Source organism: Lacerta agilis, chromosome 2, assembly GCF_009819535.1.
Source record: "Lacerta agilis isolate rLacAgi1 chromosome 2, rLacAgi1.pri, whole genome shotgun sequence".
Classification (NCBI taxonomy): domain Eukaryota; kingdom Metazoa; phylum Chordata; class Lepidosauria; order Squamata; family Lacertidae; genus Lacerta; species Lacerta agilis.
In genome coordinates, this window is record NC_046313.1 from 17,995,092 (window position 1) to 18,013,057 (window position 17,966).

Here is a 17,966-nt window from a genome sequence, read left to right on the forward strand (position 1 = left end):
TGGGCAAGCAAATGTTGCTTTCCAGCATTTCTCTACCAGCCAATAGGGTATCATTTTGCAGTGTGCAACTGCACGTGACCCAGCTATTTATTTGGGCTTCATCTGCCCTAGACAAGGTGTTTATAAAATAATCAAAACAAAATAAATCCAGACCCCGGGGGGTGGGAAGACAGCAAAGGATTTTGTGCAAATGGATGTACTTGGATTTCACATTGCTATTTAGTGCAATGCTGCACATGCTAAGACAAAAGTCTGAACTGAAGAGGCTTTCTGCTTGTAGAAGGACACCTTTAGATACAATCTATTGGCACTTTTTAAATTTAAAAACTTCATGAGACCAAACTGACCGGTCGGTCTTAAGTTCCTTGCAATTTGAGTAATATCAATGCATTCCAAAAAAATCTGACACAAGTGATTGGATATTAGATTGTTAATGATACTTTGGACAGCTAATGCTACTGGCTCTATATGCACTGCTAACTAATTAATGTCCAAGAGTTAGAAATACTATTTATTTAAATACTCTTTATTATTGTACTTGTAGACCACTCTTCAGTGTATGTCACAAGGTGGATTTGAAAAATGTGACAAAGCAAAGAGATTTTACAAAAAAAACAACAACAGCAAAACCACAAAATAGTGTTATGGGATGGGGGTGTTCTCTTAAGCAGGGGAAACCCTAGTTCAGGCTATTACTTTGAACTAGAGACGTCTCTTGTAACAACTTCCGAGTGTCCAAATAAGCTAGTTTAATATGGGTATAACAAATTAATCAATTGTGTAACAATAAACAGCTGGAAGAGCCAGGGACAAAGTGGTTACTGCAATAAATTTAGGTAGGTAGCCATGTTGGTCTGAGACAGTCGAAATAAATTTAAAAATTATCCCGTAGCACCTTAGAGACCAAGTTTGCTCTGGGTATAGGCTTTCGTATGCATACACACTTCTTCAGACACCCTGGACAATGCAATAAATTAGTTTATTTGTATAGCGCTCTTCATCCAAAGATCTCAAGGTGATTCATAGCAATGTAAGCTTTTCTTTCTGTGTCTTCCGTTTTATGGGTCAACAGAACACACACAACAATGTGCCAGCTGTTTCCTCTAACTCCACTTTTATGTTCTTATAGTTGTTGTTTTTTTTGTTCACTGGAGTACGCCGAATGAACGCCAGTCAGAATCTTTGATCCACCCATCAAAAATCCAGCAGTAAAGAGAGAAGGCCCCCCAATATATATATATATATATTTATTTGCCTTTGGGTTAAAAATTTACACACAAAGTTTAAAGTAGGTTTAGCTCTTAAGATAAGACACATCTACGATTATATTTCTCACAGGTGTCCAGTTTGCAGCAATGTGTACTTTGAAATAAAAGTTTCCACTTGTTCTCCTTGCAACGTTTTCATCGCCCTCCAGTGAATGCTGCCGCAGTTCTCAGGTTTGCCTTGGGAGTGAGTCAGTTCCTCTCTGATATAATCCAGCCAAAGATCTTCAAAGAAAGAAAAAAGGCTAGTTAATATTGTAATAATGGAAATGCCCCCATGGGCCCAAAACTTAGCAACACATGGGGTATACAGGTGAAACTCGAAAAATTAGAATATCGTGGAAAAGTCCATTTATGTTAGCAATTGTTTTCATTAGCTACTGGAGTTTAATATATGAGATAGACTCATGACATGCAAAGCGAGATATGTCAAGCTTTTGCTTGTTATAATTGTGATGATTATGGCGCACAGCTGATGAAAACCCCAAAGTTGAAATTGTTAATTTGGGGTTCTCATCAGCTGTACACCATAATCATCACAATTATAACAAATACAGGCTTGACATATCTCGCTTTGCATGTCATGAGTCTATCTCATATATTAGTTTCACCTTTTAAGTTGAATTACTGAAAGAAATGAACCTTTCCTCGATATTCTAATTTTTCGAGTTTCACCTGTATGTGTGGAGTGTTTGGGGTTTTCTTTTGCAAAACTCTGGAACTAAAAACTTAGCAGCTGCTATAGTACTTACAATAGCTCCTTCTTAAAGATTATATACTCTGCATCAAAGAGGAGAAAGTGGTTCCAGCAGCAGTGATGGGTTACGATTTACGTTATGGTATATGTTGAACAATGCAGACATTGATGATGAACAACCTTTGGGCCAAGTCCAGAGTAAAATAACTTGTGTACAACTTTTTTTTAAAAAAATATCCCTTTCCTGTACATTGGATGGCTCTGGCTATCAAATCTGATGGCCAGCCCACAGGTTAGCCAGATGCTTAATTCTGGGGATTGGAGGGGTGGTGTGGGGATTTCATCTGAGGGACGTTGCTATTTGGGCTGCCTGCTTATTTATCTGCCGACTTAATCCTTATTACCAGGCATAGGCAAACTCCGGTCTTCCAGATGTTTGGGACTACAATTCCCATCATCCCTAGCTAACAGGACTAGTGGTCAGGGATTATGGGAATTGTAGTCCCAAACATCTGGAGGACCGGAGTTTGCCTACGCCTGCTTATTATGATTCTGGCCTAAGTAGGTTCTCAAGATGACACGCAATAAAATCCCGTTTTTTGTGTGCGTGTGTTTAAATTTACTCTAACCAAAATGCAAAAAGAAGGAAGAGAGGATCTCTGGTTATACCCACAACACTTGAAGAAAGAAAACTTCTTACCGGGGTCTGTGGCACCAAATTCTCTCAAGGCACGTTCATAATATTCTCGGATATTGGACATTTTACAGGATTCCTTGGAGGTAGAAAAAAAGGGGGGGTAACTAAGGATGCTGAGCCAAAGGTTATGGCTGTTAAATATACTTGCCAAGTACATAAAACAGTGTATTGCTATTTAGTCCTTCAGCCCATGCATTAAAAGGGCACATGAGTAAGAGCAGAAGCTGTGACAGGCTTGGACAATAAAGTATTGAGAAGCTTTCCCCTCTCACATGGCACTTTTCCTGCCTCACCACCCAAACCCATAGCCTTGAATGCTTCCCCTGCTATTCCTTCTCCACTGTCCCACCACACCCCCTGGAGCTCCCTGAAAACTATCCATAAAACACACATATCCGTATCCCACCAGATCCTACCATGGGCACCAACTAACATGAAAGTTAAAAACATTCAGAAAGCACACAGAGGATGCTGCTTTATTCCAAGACAGAACGCAAATCAATCCAGCTCAGAACTGACTGGCAGTGGCTCTTCAAGGTTTGGGGCAGGGTTATCTCTCAGCCCTACTTGAAGCTGCCAGGATTTGAACCTGGGACCTTATGCATGCAAAGCAAATGATCTACCACTGAAGGCAGCCCTGTGTATAGGGAAGCTTATAACAGTTCAGTGTTTTGCTATGTCTTTAAATATGCTGGAAACAGCCCAGAGTGGCTAGGGCAACCCAGTCAGATGGGTGGGGTACAAATTTATTATTATTATTATTATTATTATTATTATTATTATTATTATTATTATGCTAACTATCAAATAGGCAGAGTAGGCACTGATCTACAGGCGCCACGCCTTTTAGGGGCCCCACACCTTTTAGCGCCCCTGTGACAATGTATCAAAATTGGTTTATTAAAATGGTTGGTTGGTTTTATATATATATATATATATATATATATATATATATATATATTAGGAGATAATTTGCGAAGGCCCCTCCCACCCAAAAAATTACTGCCTAGAGGCATCCACAACGTTTAATCCAGGGGTCCCCAAACTAAGGCCCAGGGGACGGATGCAGCCCAATTGCCTTCTAAATCTGGCCCACAGACAGTCTGGGAATCAGTGTGTTTTTACATGAGTAGAATGTGTCCTTTTATTTAAAATGCATCTCTGGGTTATTTGTGGGGCCCGCCTGCTGTTTTTACGTGAGTAGAATGTGTGCTTTTATTTAAAATGCATCTCTGGGTTATTTGTGGGGCATAGGAATTCATTCATTTTTTTTTTTCAAAATGTAGTCTGGCCCTCCACAAGGTCTGAGGGACAGCGGACCGGCCCCCTGCCGACCCCTGGTTTAATCTGACACTGCGGAGCTATGACCTTCCCCCCCCCAAAAAAAAACAAAAAAAGTAAAATAATAATAAGCAACATCTCTAGCTGTTTAGGGCTTTCAAAAAACAACACATTTTGAGTCATGTCGGGAAACTGAATAGCAACAATGCACTTGATATAGGTCAAATCCTTTAAAAAAAAAAAAAACCCAGATGTTTTCTAAAAAGGCACCTAATAGTAGTCCAATCCCAAAATACCGTACTCCAGGATATTAGCCGCTGCTTCCTTTAAAAATTCACAGTGGCATATGCCTCTAATGATGCAGAACATCCTAAAACTAAGTTTGTCCTAAGTTACGTTACTTACTTGCTCCTTTTCAATCTGAATCATCTTCTTGAAGAACTCCAGGGAGAACGGACGGCTTTCATGCAAACTAGGACATAAAGATGGTGTGTGAGGGATTCGGTTTAAAAAAAAAAAAAAAACCACCAGAGAAAGCAGAAGAAATAAATAATTGTACTTCTGTATATGTGTGTGTGTGTGTTTCAGGAGGAGTTCTTCTAACCTGGTAAAGACTTTCTTAGCTTTCTTATAGCCACCGGCCCTGTACGCCCATTCGATATACTTTTCCTTCATGGTTACTGAGTCAGCAGGCAGCGTGGCAAGCAAAGATCTCTGCAAGTTAAAATGTAAAAAGAACATGAGCGCATTTAGAAAAGACCTGTGAAGCTCTTAAGCACGTGTCATGGACTATGAGGAGCCTGCATATTCCGAACTAAAAGGGAAGGGCCTGCTGACCGGTTTTGATCCAAAGTGGGATGTTTCAACCCAAACAGAGAGCTAAGGACTCAAATAGAGGGCAGGACTGGTGTACATAGATGGAAGAACAAACCTTAGCAAATCTGAGTACATTTTGTACTTCTGAGACTGTCCTTTCCAAATCAATATACAGCCGTACCTTGGTTTTCGAACAGCTTTGTTCTCCAACGTTTTGGCTCCTGAACGGAAGTGACGGTTCTGGTTTGCAAACTATTTTTGGAAGCCAAACGTCCGACAGGGCTTCCAACTGGCTACAGGCGCTTCCTGCAGCCAATCGGAAGCCGTGCTTTGGTTTCCGAACGTTTTGGAAGTCGAACGGACTCCCAGAACAGATTCCGTTCGACTTGCAAGGTATGACTGTACAGTGGTACCCCGGTTTTCAAACGTAATCTGTTCCGGAAGACCAAGTTCTGAAACGTTCAAAAACCGCAAACCCAACAGCCGACAGCTAGGCCTCAGGATCTTGCACTCAGCGGAAGTCGCGTGGCATGTTCGACTTCCGAGGCGTGTTCAAAAACCAAATCATTTACTTCCAAGTTTACGGCATTCGAAAACTGAAATGTTCATCAACGGAGACGTTTGAAAACCGAGGTACCGCTGTATTTAGAAATGGAGATTGTGTCTGAATGCATTCATACACACATTATATCTGGGGTGCTTTCAATGGGTGTGCGCTCCCCCCCTTGAGTATTACTGTCTCCAGTCATTCCCCTCCTTCTCCCCCTTTCTTGCACCCTCCTCCTGTCTTTGCTTCCACTTCTCTATTGTCAGAGACAACTCACATCTTCAGCAAAGGCTTTCCCCAAGTATGGCAGCCAGATCGGACCCTACCTTCCCTCGCCAAAGCCCTTGGCTCCAACTTAAGTCTGCCTCCCGTACTCTACAAGGCTCTGCCTTGGGATCACATAATTTCTTTGATCTGCTGATTACCAAGCCCAGTGCTGGTTCTAAAATTAATGCTAACATGATAATGTTGCTAGCTATTCCCACCCGCTTTCCTGAATAGTTCTACTCATTTTGTTGTTTTCAATAGGATATGTAGTACCTGATAGAGTGCTTCCGTTTCAGGAGTACTATTGACTTTCCCGCTCCATTCTGTACATAGAATCCATAACGGCAAGCTGTCCTAGTGGTAGGAAGAGAGAAAATTTAGGCCATGAAAATACTGCGCATGGTACTTTGTTTGCGAGGCACACACATAGGAGCCAGACCCAGCGTTTGAGGCTATGTGAAAGCTATGCAACATATTTTTAAAAGCCACCAGAAAGCCCAGGGTGGGCTAGGAGATTAGGATGGCAGCAGAATTAATGCACTTATCTTCCTATTGGGAGGGGTCCAGGCAGATCAAGCAGCTGGAACCCCTTGCTGTAGAGGATAATATCAAAGGCTTGTAAGGGGACAATAATGGATGATACCTGTGTTCTAATTACAGGTGTTTAGGCAAGTGACTTAGCCCTTAAGCATTACAAGCAGGGGGTGTGTGGCACACCATCTTAGTAACCCTGGGCTGTCCCCATAGTCTTGTGCTTTTCCCCAAGTTGCAGCTGCTGCCCACCCGCGTAGAGTGCAAGTTATACGAATTTTTATTATTATTATTATTATTATTATTATTATTATTATTATTATTATTATGCTGCCCATCTGAGTGGGTTGCCCCAGACACTGTGGGCGTCTTCCAACAAATTAAAACACATCGAACATAAAAAAAACTAAATAAGGCTGCCTTCAGATGTCTTCTAAAAGCCAGATAGTTGCTTATTTCCTTGACTGGGAGGGTGTTCAACAGGGCGGGCACCACTACCAAGAAGGCCATCTGCCTGGTTCCCTGTAACCTCACTTCTCACAGTGAAGGAACCGCCAGAAGGCCCTCGGAGTCGGACCTCAGCGTCTGGGCTGAATGATGGGGGTGGAGACGCTCCTTCAAGTATGCAGGGCCAAAGCCCTTTAGAGCTTCAAAGGTCAACACCAACACTTTGAATTGTGCTTGGAAACGTACTGGGAGCCAACGTAGATCCTTTTAGTTTATATGGTCTCGGCGGCTGCTCCCAGTCACCAGTCTGGCAGCGGCATTCTGCATTAGTTTCAGTTTCCGAGTCACCTTCAAAGGTAGCCCCACACAGAGTGCACTCCAGTACTCTAAGCACAAACGCATGCACACAAGACACCCTTCCTACTATGGCTGAAGAAACCCATAGGCCAGCCATCATTCCAGAGGCATTCTGGGGGGAAACACTAAATGGAAGGAGCAAATGAGAAGAGTTGCTGCCCCTGCCATCACATCCCTGAACACCACCTGTCCTCAAGATGAGGGGAACGTTTTCCCACTACCAACCCAAGATCAGAACACATGCCCCCCCAAATGCAAATGAGGTGGCAAATTAGGGAGGGGGTATTTCAAGGAAGCTGCCCCTCCACCACGAGGCTTGCAAACAGCAATCCTTTCATTCCAGGGGCTTGTAACTTACCTTCGCCTTAACTTCTCTAAACGCTTCCTGGAAACAAGGGCCTACACCATCCGTCTTCAGCTGGAGTAGCAACTTCAGCCTCATTTCCCACATTTCTACCGAGCGGCTGAATCGCCTCGTTGCCGCTGCTGCCACCTCTTCAGCCTTTTCTCGGAGGTCGAGCCCCAGTAAGAGCTGGAGCTGACGAGGTCGCAAATCAAAGATAAAAAGGAAGCCTTTATTGAGAAATGTGTCCCGAGACACAAAGTCAAGTCTTCCCGTTTCGTGCGATGTGGAGCTTTTTTATATATTAAAAAAAAACCCAGCAAGAATCATATACATCCTTACCCACTGCTGATAGAGAGAAGCTGGCAGCAACTGTAATTCATGAGCTCGACTGTAAACACTTAATATCCTTTCCAACCTCTAAAAAAAACAAGAAGAGATAAGGGGGGGGGGAATAAGCTTCACTGCCACGGAGACTAGCCTCCACAAAAACAAAAGTAAACTTTTGAAATTGTCTGCAGGAATACTTAAAGCATTTACCTTCTGCTTTAACTCTTCGCTGTTTGTCTTCCGGTTAAATCTGTCCAAGCAAAAAGCGACGTAACGTTCCCACATGTCCGCTGGAGGGTTAAAAATGTTTTATTTAATAAAAACAGCAGTCACTCCTTCTGAACAACAACAACAACAACAACACTGCTTTTCTAAGACCCAGTAAAGAAAAAACCTTGCTGCCTCTCTTGCATTTCCAGATGGGTGTTTAAGCGTGGGAAGGAGGCTCATCGCGCATGTAAATTCTTCGCAGCATCTGCATGACATCATTGGCAAAAACAAATGTATTGCCTTCCCGTTTTAATTCAAATATACCTGTGGGAAGGGAGGCGACTGCTTCCTCAAACACCATGCAACACCGTTCTTCTTTTAGGGCTGCTTCCAGCGCTTTTGACTGTTTGGACCGATGTTCTGATGTGGGCAACGAGTCCTTCTCCAGCTCCTGCCGTGCTATGTAGTCCCACATAAGAGGATCGTTGGCGTATTCTGCCTGCAGGCTAAGAGGGAAACTATCATGCTATTGTTCCATGCGCCACCCTCTTCTTAGGAGGGAACATTAAGAGTGCTTTGCTCTCCAAGCAGGCAGCGATATCACAACAGTGACATTTTATTTATCCTGAGAGACTCTTGGCACCGATTCAGGTGAAGCCACGTCAGACATGCCGGAGTCTTGCCAAGTCATAGTCTGGTCTACACACGCTGAAGAACAGAATGGGAATGAGGTGGTAGACTGAAAGTGAGGGCATCACACCTGAATGCTTTCCATGTTAAACAAAGTAATACTTCTAGCACAGTGGCTTCCAAACTTTCTTTCCCACAGACCACTGAAGGTCTTGGCCGACCACTTAATGATTTTTCTGCCTATTGTAGCAATTGCAATGCGCTGCGATAGATGCTATATGGTTTTTTAACACTGTATTTTTACAGACACACTGCAGACCACCTGAATGGACCACACTAATCGTGCTAGTTCTCCACACCCACCCCAAACTTACTTTTCCAGAATTTCCTTTTGAAGGTCTTGTGTAAAATCAAAAAGTTTTGCAATTGACAGCAGTGACAGAAGAAACTCTGCACCTAGAATGGAGTCACACAGACAGACATTTATTAGGGGGGGGGGGTCCAGAACCTCATAAACAGTCTCTCTTAAGGCAGAAAATATTTAACAAATAAAGTATATGTACTTTAAAACAAGAGGATTAATTAAAATAAAAAATAAACCATAAGAACTCTCCAAACTTTGCTTGAAACGCATCTGTTTAATGTGGAGTGTCAAATTTTGCCCCAAGGCTTGGATTGACTTGTATGTGAACTTGCCTACACAATTCATGAATGCTCAGTAGAACAGCTGGGACAGATCAGTCTGTTGATCATGAGGCTCTTAATCTCAGGATCATGGGTTCGAGCCCCACATTGGGCAAAAGATTCCTGCATTGCATGGGTTTGGACTAGATGACCCTCAGAGTCCCTTCCAACCCTTATGATTCTATGCAGGTAATACCGGGTCAGGGACAACTGGCCCATCAACACTGGCATCCTGAGAGCAGCCAAATCTAGATGCTACAAGAAAGCTGAACAACTCATCCTACATACTAGCAGATATATTTCTTAAAAACCTAGATGCCACTTTGGAATTTTGAATCAGTCCCAATATTCATAAAACCATTCGAAACAATAAACAACAGCGAAAAACATCCATAAAGTCGATTTAATTTCAGCAACCTCCGCAGCCAGAACCAAACCAGAACTCGGTTATCAACAGCTGTGGAAATCTAGGGTGGGTAAAAGAGAGGTCTTTTAACTGTCTGTGAAAGTACCCCTTTGTCAGTAACACCTTCAGGGTTGTATCCATCCCAGAGTTATTCTGTTAGAATGGGTGCCACAATATTCAACCCCAGCCAACCAAACTTCAGTCACCAGTGGCCTATATTTATTTTTAAAAATCTAAGGCAGGTTGCTACTCAAAACACACACACACACACACACGAAACACAACAAGGAGTTACCTTTGATTTTTTGAACAGCATTTCTGTAGACAACTCGAGCCATTGCACCATTAAGCATTTCCTCAGAGTAGCTGAATTCACCCTAAAATTGCAGGCAAAAGTCAAGCTTTCATGCCCTAGACCCCTTTCAGATAAAAAAACAATTCACGGCACATGACCAACATGTTTTCCTCCACAGAGTTGCAACCGGGGCCCCACCGCACATATGGGCCACTGCACGAAAAGTGCCAGAGAAATGCTCCACATATATTGATAGGTGGACATTCCCCGACACTGAAAAAGCAACAAGAGTGTGGCCTCTGGTTAGCTTCGTTGGCATATATTTTCCATAAGCAACGAAAGTAGGGGAGGAGGAAAGGCACAGCAGGTCACAAGAAACTTGCAGCTTGTCAATGTCTTCTAGGAGCAACACAATACACTTTGGCGGTCGGGGTCAGGGAAGGGAAAGATGGAATATTTTAGCTTTTTCCTACCCACCACAAGCCATTTGGATGGGGTGGGCTATATGTTCAATGGAATACATAAATTAAAAAGGAACTTGGCAAAGAACCTTTCACAAGAGGTGTGTGATCTCTGAAAGAGTGCAATCCCTCAACGAAGCACAATCTGGTTTTCACCTTGTGTTTGTTAACAGCTGTACAAGTTACTAGAACTGTTCCACAGCACATGTCCCAAGCTGATGACTCGGCACTATTACAGGAGCACAGAAACTTTGCTCCGCGGGAGATAGCTGCGCCAGTGATGTTCCTCGAGTCATGCAGACTCCGTGCTGCACTTAAAGGACAAGCACAAGACCAATTAAGGGATAGCTGTTTTTGCTTCAGGTGTCTCAAATGGACACACAGCACAGGAAAGTACTGTATAAGAATGCCGTAATTTATGGTATCGCAAACACTTCAAATGATACTACTTAACTGTCTAAGTCAGAGGCGGGAAAACATTTTCCAGCTTAAAGGTCCCGTTCCCTCCTGGGCAACGTTTTGGGGGATGCACACCAGTGATGGGAAGGGGGCTAGAAGCAGGCGAAAAGTGGATACAGCAACTGTTGAGACACTTCACTGTACAAAGTTACGTGCATCGCAGTCGCCAGGGCCGGATTTAGGTTTGATGAGGCCCTAAGCTACTGAAGGTAATGGGGCCCTTTATATGTCCAGCTGTCCTTTCTCAACAGCAAATTGTCCCCGTTTTTTGTGTTGAATATATGCTATATGGTAATTTAAGGACCCAATAGGTATCTAAAGCCATTTGCACATAACAAAATATGTATTTTATCAAAGTAATTGTTGAACTTAAATACAATTAAGAAGTACATTAATAGTGAAATACAATTAAGAAGTATATTGGGGGGAGGCAAGAGAATGGGGCCCTAAGCTAAAGCTTGTTTAGCTTATACGTAAATCTGGCACTGCCAGTCACACAACGCTCACAGGTTTCCACAAACACACACCCATCACCACCCAGGCAGGAAAGAGGCATCTTCACAAGGACTTATTCCCGCCAAGCAAAAGCACTTGAGAAGGGTGTAGAGACAGGCTGAAAAGGAGCGTGGCCTGGGGACAGGAGATGGTAGCCTGGGGGAAAATCCCAAGGGCTCAACGGACAGGTTTAGAGTTTCCCCACCCCTGATCCAAGAGGAATTGTTTCCGACACAGGCAGAACGTGACAACGGCATCTCATTTCTTACCAGGTCCATCTTTGCTTGCTCAAATTCTTTCTTTTCTTTCCTTTGCTTTTCAGCATTCATGAGCTCCATCCTGAAATACTACAGAAACAAAGAAAGGCAAAGAGGGGGAAAATGAGGTGGCAAGGGCCTCAAATGCAAGTGGAGAAGGATTCCTTGTTACTACAGTGGTTAACAGTGGTGCTGATGTAAAACTTAACTGGAGTAAAATCTGGACTAGGAAATCAGCCATTTTGTGGCCCGCTCCCAATTAACAATGGTTCAGGGACTCCCAGCATTATTACTACTAAAAATAAATAAATAGCAGCCTTCTTCTTAATTAACTTTGCATTCTTCGTTCTTTGGACTTTTCCCTCACTACTGTGCTTGAAATTGTTGAAGATTTTGCCCGGTTAAGCGCTTCACCAAAAACTGAGGCCGTGAGTGTGGATGGACCAGGATAAACATGGCTGTTTCACAACAACAAAGGCTGCTACTAACACATAAAAACAATGACAACAGTGGAGATCAAGTTGGCATGTTAAAATTTTAAAGAGAAATTCTCCAGCTCCCTTGGACCTTTTGGTGATTTTTAACAACAAAAGCAATACTAAACTGCATCATTTTCAGGCTGCAAAGATAAAACACAAAGGACTTCACAACAACTATTGCATATCTTAACTTTCCCACCCGTGGTAAAGACAATTACATCTGAAGTTTTTCCTGGCAGACACACTCAAACTCAGTGCCCACCATATTTACTGTAACTATAGCTCTGAGAATGAAAGAAGGGCATCGTACTATTAGCTTGAAAGTTATATGTATATTAAAAAAAAAAAACAGTATGTCCAACCAGGCTCACCCGGCACCTTCATTACATCTCCTTAGGTACTAAATGAAACCATTTCTCTTCAACCAGGCCTTTGGCTGATTATCATTATATGGCTTTTTAAATGTGTCTGTGGGAGGGGGGTTATTGGTTTGTTTTTTTATTATGCATTTTGTTTGGGCGGCTTCCACCAAACATTAAAATACATTTAAAATATCACAGTTTAAAAACTTTCCTAAACAGGGCTGCCTTCAGGTATTTTCTGAATGTCAGGTAGTTGCTTATCTCCTTGACCTCTGATGGGAGGGCGTTCCACAGGGTGGGTGCCACTACCGAGAAGGCCCTCTGCCTGGTTCCCTGTAGCTTTGCTTCTCACAGTGAGGGAACCGCCAGAAGGCCCTCGGTGCTGGACCTCAGTGTCCGGGCTGGACGGTGGGGGTGGATACGCTCCTTCAGGTATACAGGACCGAGGCCGTTTAGGGCTTTAAAGGTCAGCACCAACACTTTTGAATTGTGCTCGGCATTCCGTTCTTCGGTTCAACAAACTAGCATTCAATGAACAAGCAGATCTTAGCTGAAATGAACTAGTTAAGCATTTGCAGCAGAGGAGGTGGGGAAACATCAACATCACCTATTACCTCTTGATACAGTTTGGGACATTCTGGATGGAAACGCAACGCACGAAGGAACAACTGCCGGGCACTTTCAGATGACAGGCGGTCCTCCATTTCCCATTTTGCAGCCATGATCCAGAGAGCTACAACAGAGAGAGAGAGAGAGAGAGAGAGAGAGAGAGAGAGAGAGAGATATGCATGGTGCTATTTAAGACAGTCGCTGCAAAACCAGCTGACAACCAAGAAGTCATTCCAAGTAATGCTTCTGATGCCTTGTTCTGCTAGCCTCGCCTTCCCCAATACTGCTAGACTACAACTCCCATCATCCCTGGCCATTGGCCACACGGGCTGGAGCTGATGGGAGCTGGAGGCCAACGTCTGGAGGACACAACATTGGGGAAGGTTGCTTTAGTATACCAACATAACCTGTTCCATCAGCTTAAATGAGCCAGATCAGGCAAGCGAATTGTGCCACTGCCAGGATATCCCATCCATCTTTTCCAAGACTGCCTACCCTGCTCACTTCATTTACAAGCTTAAGTACCGTACCTGGTTTGTTGGGATGAAGAGCTAACATGGCTGAAAACACCTTGCTCAGCTGTATTTTCCTGTTCTATTAGGAAACAGAAAGCATCATATCACTCTCTTATATTGTGTACCTTTTCAAGTGAAACAGATTCGCCTTCATTACAGAGGACTTTGATACTGTTTGGTTTGCCATCTTACAATGAAATATATCTGGATCTGCACAGGAGGAAACTTACAGCTTTTAGTATCTGCATTCCCCATAACAAAAGCTTGGGGTGGTTGGGCAGAACAACAAAGCTCAAACAGCACCAAGACTGTGAATATTTATTTAGTATTTTAATAATAATAATAATAATAATATATTTGTACCCCGCCCATCTGGCTGGTTCCCCAAGTCACTCTAGGCAGCTCCAAACTGAATATTAAAAACACAATACAGCATGGGTGGCACTGTGGGTTAAGCCACAGAGCCTAGGGCTTGCTGATCAGAAGGTCGGCGCTTTGAATCCCTGCGACGGGGTGAGCTCCCGTTGTTCAGTCCCAGCTCCTGCCCACCTAGCAGTTTGAAAGCACGTCAAAGTGCAAGTAGATAAATAGGTAGCGCTCCAGTGGGAAGGTAAACGGCGTTTCCGTGCGCTGCTCTGGTTCGCCAGAAGCGGCTTAGTCATGCGTGCTACATGACCCGGAAGCTGTACGCCAGCTCCCTTGGCTAGTAAAGCGAGATGAGTGCCGCAACCACAGAGTTGTCTGCGACTGGACCTAATGGTCAGGGGTGCCTTTACCTTACACCATTAAACATTAAAAACTTCCCTAAACATTTATTTATTTATCACAAACTCTGGGTCTTGTAAACTCTGTCATACATACTCATATATAAGAGACAGGGACTAATTCACAATCCTCTTATAGTACTGGCAGGTAAAAATATCAAAAGCAAGTCCATTCATTCCAACAAGTCCAGTCATTTCAACAAGGTTCTTCCAAATTTTCACAATGCAAAGACCACATTCCATGTCTCCCTTGAAAGGAGGTTCAACTGCTTATCAGCTCACAGCTGAAAGGAGGAAATTACACTCCGATACTCACCCATTTCTTGCAAAAGGCAACATGAGACAACCACAGCTGAAGATCATCCTATGGAAATTAAACAAAGAGGAGGGTACGGATAAGCTAAGAACACAACAAGTACCATTAATCCAGAATTGTTATCCTTTTTATAACAACGGCGTAAGGAGCAAGAAATGGGAAAGTCAAAGCTTCTACAGCCAGCAATTGAGAAAAGAAACTATGGCATGAAGAAGTGTCTCAACTAGCAGTCACTGATGGACCTATCTTTCAGGAGGAGGAAGAACCAGCATTCTAAAACAAGCATTTTAGAAACTAGAAAGCTACAAATTGCAACTGGTTTGTTCTTGGCTTAGCACTCTTGGTTTGTTTGGAGCAAGACAACCCATGAGCCCAGGTTTGTACATAACACTAACACCAGGAGAGGAGTGAAACAGCTGCTATTTTCTAACTATGTCGCTAGCACACCTGCTCATTCATACTTAGCTGCAGTTTGGCTTTAGAATTACGCACAAATAAGGTCAGCATAATGTTACACGAGAGGTTATACAAAACTATCAAGTTCTATAGAATAAAACAGTCTTACACTCCATTTTGTTGTGGCGCGTTTGAAGACACCATGTATTCTCTGCAGAATGGAGTACTCAATCTCATCCTTCTTGAACGAGTAGCCAGTGCGCTATGGAAAACAATGACCAACTTTACAATCCTTGGTAAATTCCATAAGGACCTCTTCAAGTTTTCAGTTACATGTCAACTTACCGCTCTTCTTTTCTTAATCAATTCCAATAGATTGATTTCATACTGAAGGGGGAAAAATATTTAAAAGGTCAACAATACTTCAAGGATGATAAAGAATGAGTAATGGCTAGCACAGAAAAAGCCATGCATTTATTGCTTTTTTTATATAATAACAACTGCAATTAAGGTCCGTAATAATGAGGTGAATAAATCAAAAATTATCCAGTACCCATTCATCCTAGCTACTAAATATGGAAAAACTCTTCTCCCCACTCAAAAAGTGGAATGAACGATCTTGGATTTTGATGGAACCAAAACATACATTTACCACTTTCTCTTCTCTCTCTCTCTCTCTCACACACACACACACTCATTTCTCTAGGTAGGGTCCATAAGACTTCTGTCTATTCTTAAGAGCTAATCAGTGCATAGACCAGGGACGGGGAACCTGCGAACCTCCAGATGTTAGTAGTCCAAACCCCATCAACCTCAGCCGGCATGGCCAATTGTCAGGGATTATGGGACCTGTAGTCCAGCAACATCTAGAGCAGGGGTCCACAGACTAAGGCCCGCGGGCTGGATGCGGCCCAAGGGGCTCATTTATCCGGCTCCCGGCAACCCCCGCCGCCCGCTCTTACCAGCGCGGCACAGCTGCCCACTTTCGGGTCAGCGGAGCGATGAAAATAGCTTGTGCACATGCGCAAGTGTCATTTCCTGTGCACTTCTGGGTCTGCAGAGGCCTGTGCACGCGCGCACAAGCTATTTCCAGTGTTCCACCGACCCGAAAATGTGCCTGAAATTACGTCTGCGCATGCGTACAAGCTATTTCCGGTGCTCCGCCGACCCGAAAGTGCGCCGGAAATAGTGTGTGGGCGCGCACTCCCCCACCCCGCCACGCGATTGGCGCTGGAGGAAGTGGCCCAAGGTCCGGTAAGTCTGGGGGCACCTGATCTAGAGGGTCAATAAGTTATCTACTCGTCTGGTGATATAAGGCAGCTCCCTGTGTTTTTAAAAGGCCCTCTCTACATCCTTATAACTGTATTGTAATTAATGTATAAATATGCTGCAGCAAAATTTAGAATCAAGAGATATACCAGACTGTGCATTTGACCACTAAGCAGTGCTTTCTTGCATTATGTTTTCGGTTCACATTTTTAAGGAACACCACAAGATATAATGCTTGTTAACTGTGATAAATATCAAGAGATGAAAGCATATTGAAAATAAATCTTAAGAAACCTACCTGAATGTAACTGATAAAATGTTCCTTATGCAGTGCTCTCCGTTGTATTTTATATTCAAGGGCTAAGGTCTTCTTAATAACTGCCCTGCAGAAATACAAAAGGGCAACATCATCCACAGAAAACACAGGTATCACAACGTTTTTGGGGAAGGTGTTAACAACTCAACTTCCTCCTTATCGTGCATGTCTGGTGAGGGGCATGCAGGTTCTAGATGGGTGCCTGGTTGGCTTGGCTGCTTGTAGGTCTGCTGAGTAAGGTGAACAGCCTGTTCCCTACCACCCTTGAAGGAGTAGGACCAGGGCCACATTTAGGTTTGATGAGGCCCTAAGCTACTGGAGGTAATGTGGCGCTTTATATGTCCATCTGTCCTTTGTCAACAACAAATTGTCGCTGGTTTTTTTGTGTTGAATATATGCTATATGGCAATTTATGGACCTCATAGGTATCTAAAGCCATTTGCACATAACAAAGTATGTATTTTATCCAAGTAATTGTTGAATTGAAATACAATTAAGAAGTATATTAATAGTGAAATACAATTAAGAACTACATGAACAGAGAAATAATTATTAAGCTCTAACTTAAAATGGTTGGGGGGCCCATTATACTTACATCACAGGAGCCTACACAACACAAAACACTGTTGCTGCATGTAGGTTTTATTTTATTTGTTTTTTATCTTATATTTTGAAAATGTACATCCAGGTTTTTTTTCCTTTAATTTTTTTGGGGAGCCCCAAGAGACTGGGTCCCTAAGATAGAGAATGTTTAGCTTATACGTAAAACCGGAACTGAGTAGGACCCAGACAAACGAAGCTCCCTTTCCCCACCATCCTGCTGCTTCCACCCCCAATCCATGGGGTCGTTCCCTCCCTAGATCCCGGGGGATCGCGGAGATCCCGCCTCGCCCAACCTGATCTCTTTGCTGGTGAGAAGCCCGACCCTCCCCAGCTCCTCTAGCTCGGGGATCCGGTCCTCGATGCGCTGCTCGGTCCTCTCCGCCATGATATGGAAAGGCGACCAGCCTCCGAACGCCGGTCTCTATCTAGATGCACAGCAGCAGCGAGAGACACACATGCCCGCGCCAGGAGAGAGACTCCGCTTCCGCTTCCGCCGGGGTGTCGCCGCGTTTCCCTTCCGCGCAGGGCTCGCTGCCTCCCTGCGGCTCCCAGGGGAACTGCAGCATTTCTGGCTCCGGCCGGGAAACGGGGTCAGGGCAGATCTGGGCCGCTTGGTCAGCTTTGGCTCCTGTGAAAGGAAAGCCTGGTCCAGACCTGAGGTGGGATGAGGGCCTGGTGACAACCTGAACTGCTAAGATGTGGAAGAGTGCAGAAGCTACTTTATACACAGTACTATCTATGACAGTAGTGTTCTCCACTAGGGGTCAAAGCTAGGTGGAAATGTATTTATTTAAAAATTATTACTTATTATTATTATTATTTATTGAATTTATATACTGCCCTATACCCAGGGGTCTCAGGG

At 43.6% G+C, this 17,966-nt stretch overlaps 1 protein-coding gene across 1 annotated transcript; it reads right to left on the reverse strand.

Moving 5' to 3' along the window:
• Positions 1-1,234: 1,234 nt before the first annotated feature.
• Positions 1,235-17,567, reverse strand: UTP6 (UTP6 small subunit processome component). The gene is made up of 19 exons (XM_033138747.1): positions 17,398-17,567; positions 16,484-16,568; positions 15,262-15,303; positions 15,086-15,178; positions 14,521-14,568; positions 13,456-13,519; positions 12,931-13,049; positions 11,488-11,565; positions 9,804-9,885; positions 8,793-8,874; positions 8,113-8,294; positions 7,789-7,868; positions 7,591-7,668; positions 7,264-7,443; positions 5,844-5,924; positions 4,545-4,654; positions 4,346-4,412; positions 2,663-2,735; positions 1,235-1,490 (listed from the first exon to the last, which is right to left on the reverse strand). The coding sequence occupies exons 1-19, from the start codon at positions 17,487-17,489 to the stop codon at positions 1,333-1,335; spliced, it is 1,794 nt and encodes a 597-aa protein (XP_032994638.1). The 5' UTR covers positions 17,490-17,567; the 3' UTR covers positions 1,235-1,332.
• Positions 17,568-17,966: the final 399 nt, after the last annotated feature.

Bases quoted from the DNA above. Each gene is read 5' to 3' on its own strand.
- UTP6 (XM_033138747.1), bottom strand. From the start codon at position 17,489: ATGGCGGAGAGGACCGAGCAGCGCATCGAGGACCGGATCCCCGAGCTA. The intron at 13,050-13,455 runs GTACGGTACTTA...TCTCTGTTGTAG, and splicing joins TCTTCATCCCAACAAACCAG to CTCTCTGGATCATGGCTGCA. The intron at 8,295-8,792 runs GTAAGTTTGGGG...TTTCCCTCTTAG, and splicing joins CAAAAGGAAATTCTGGAAAA to CCTGCAGGCAGAATACGCCA.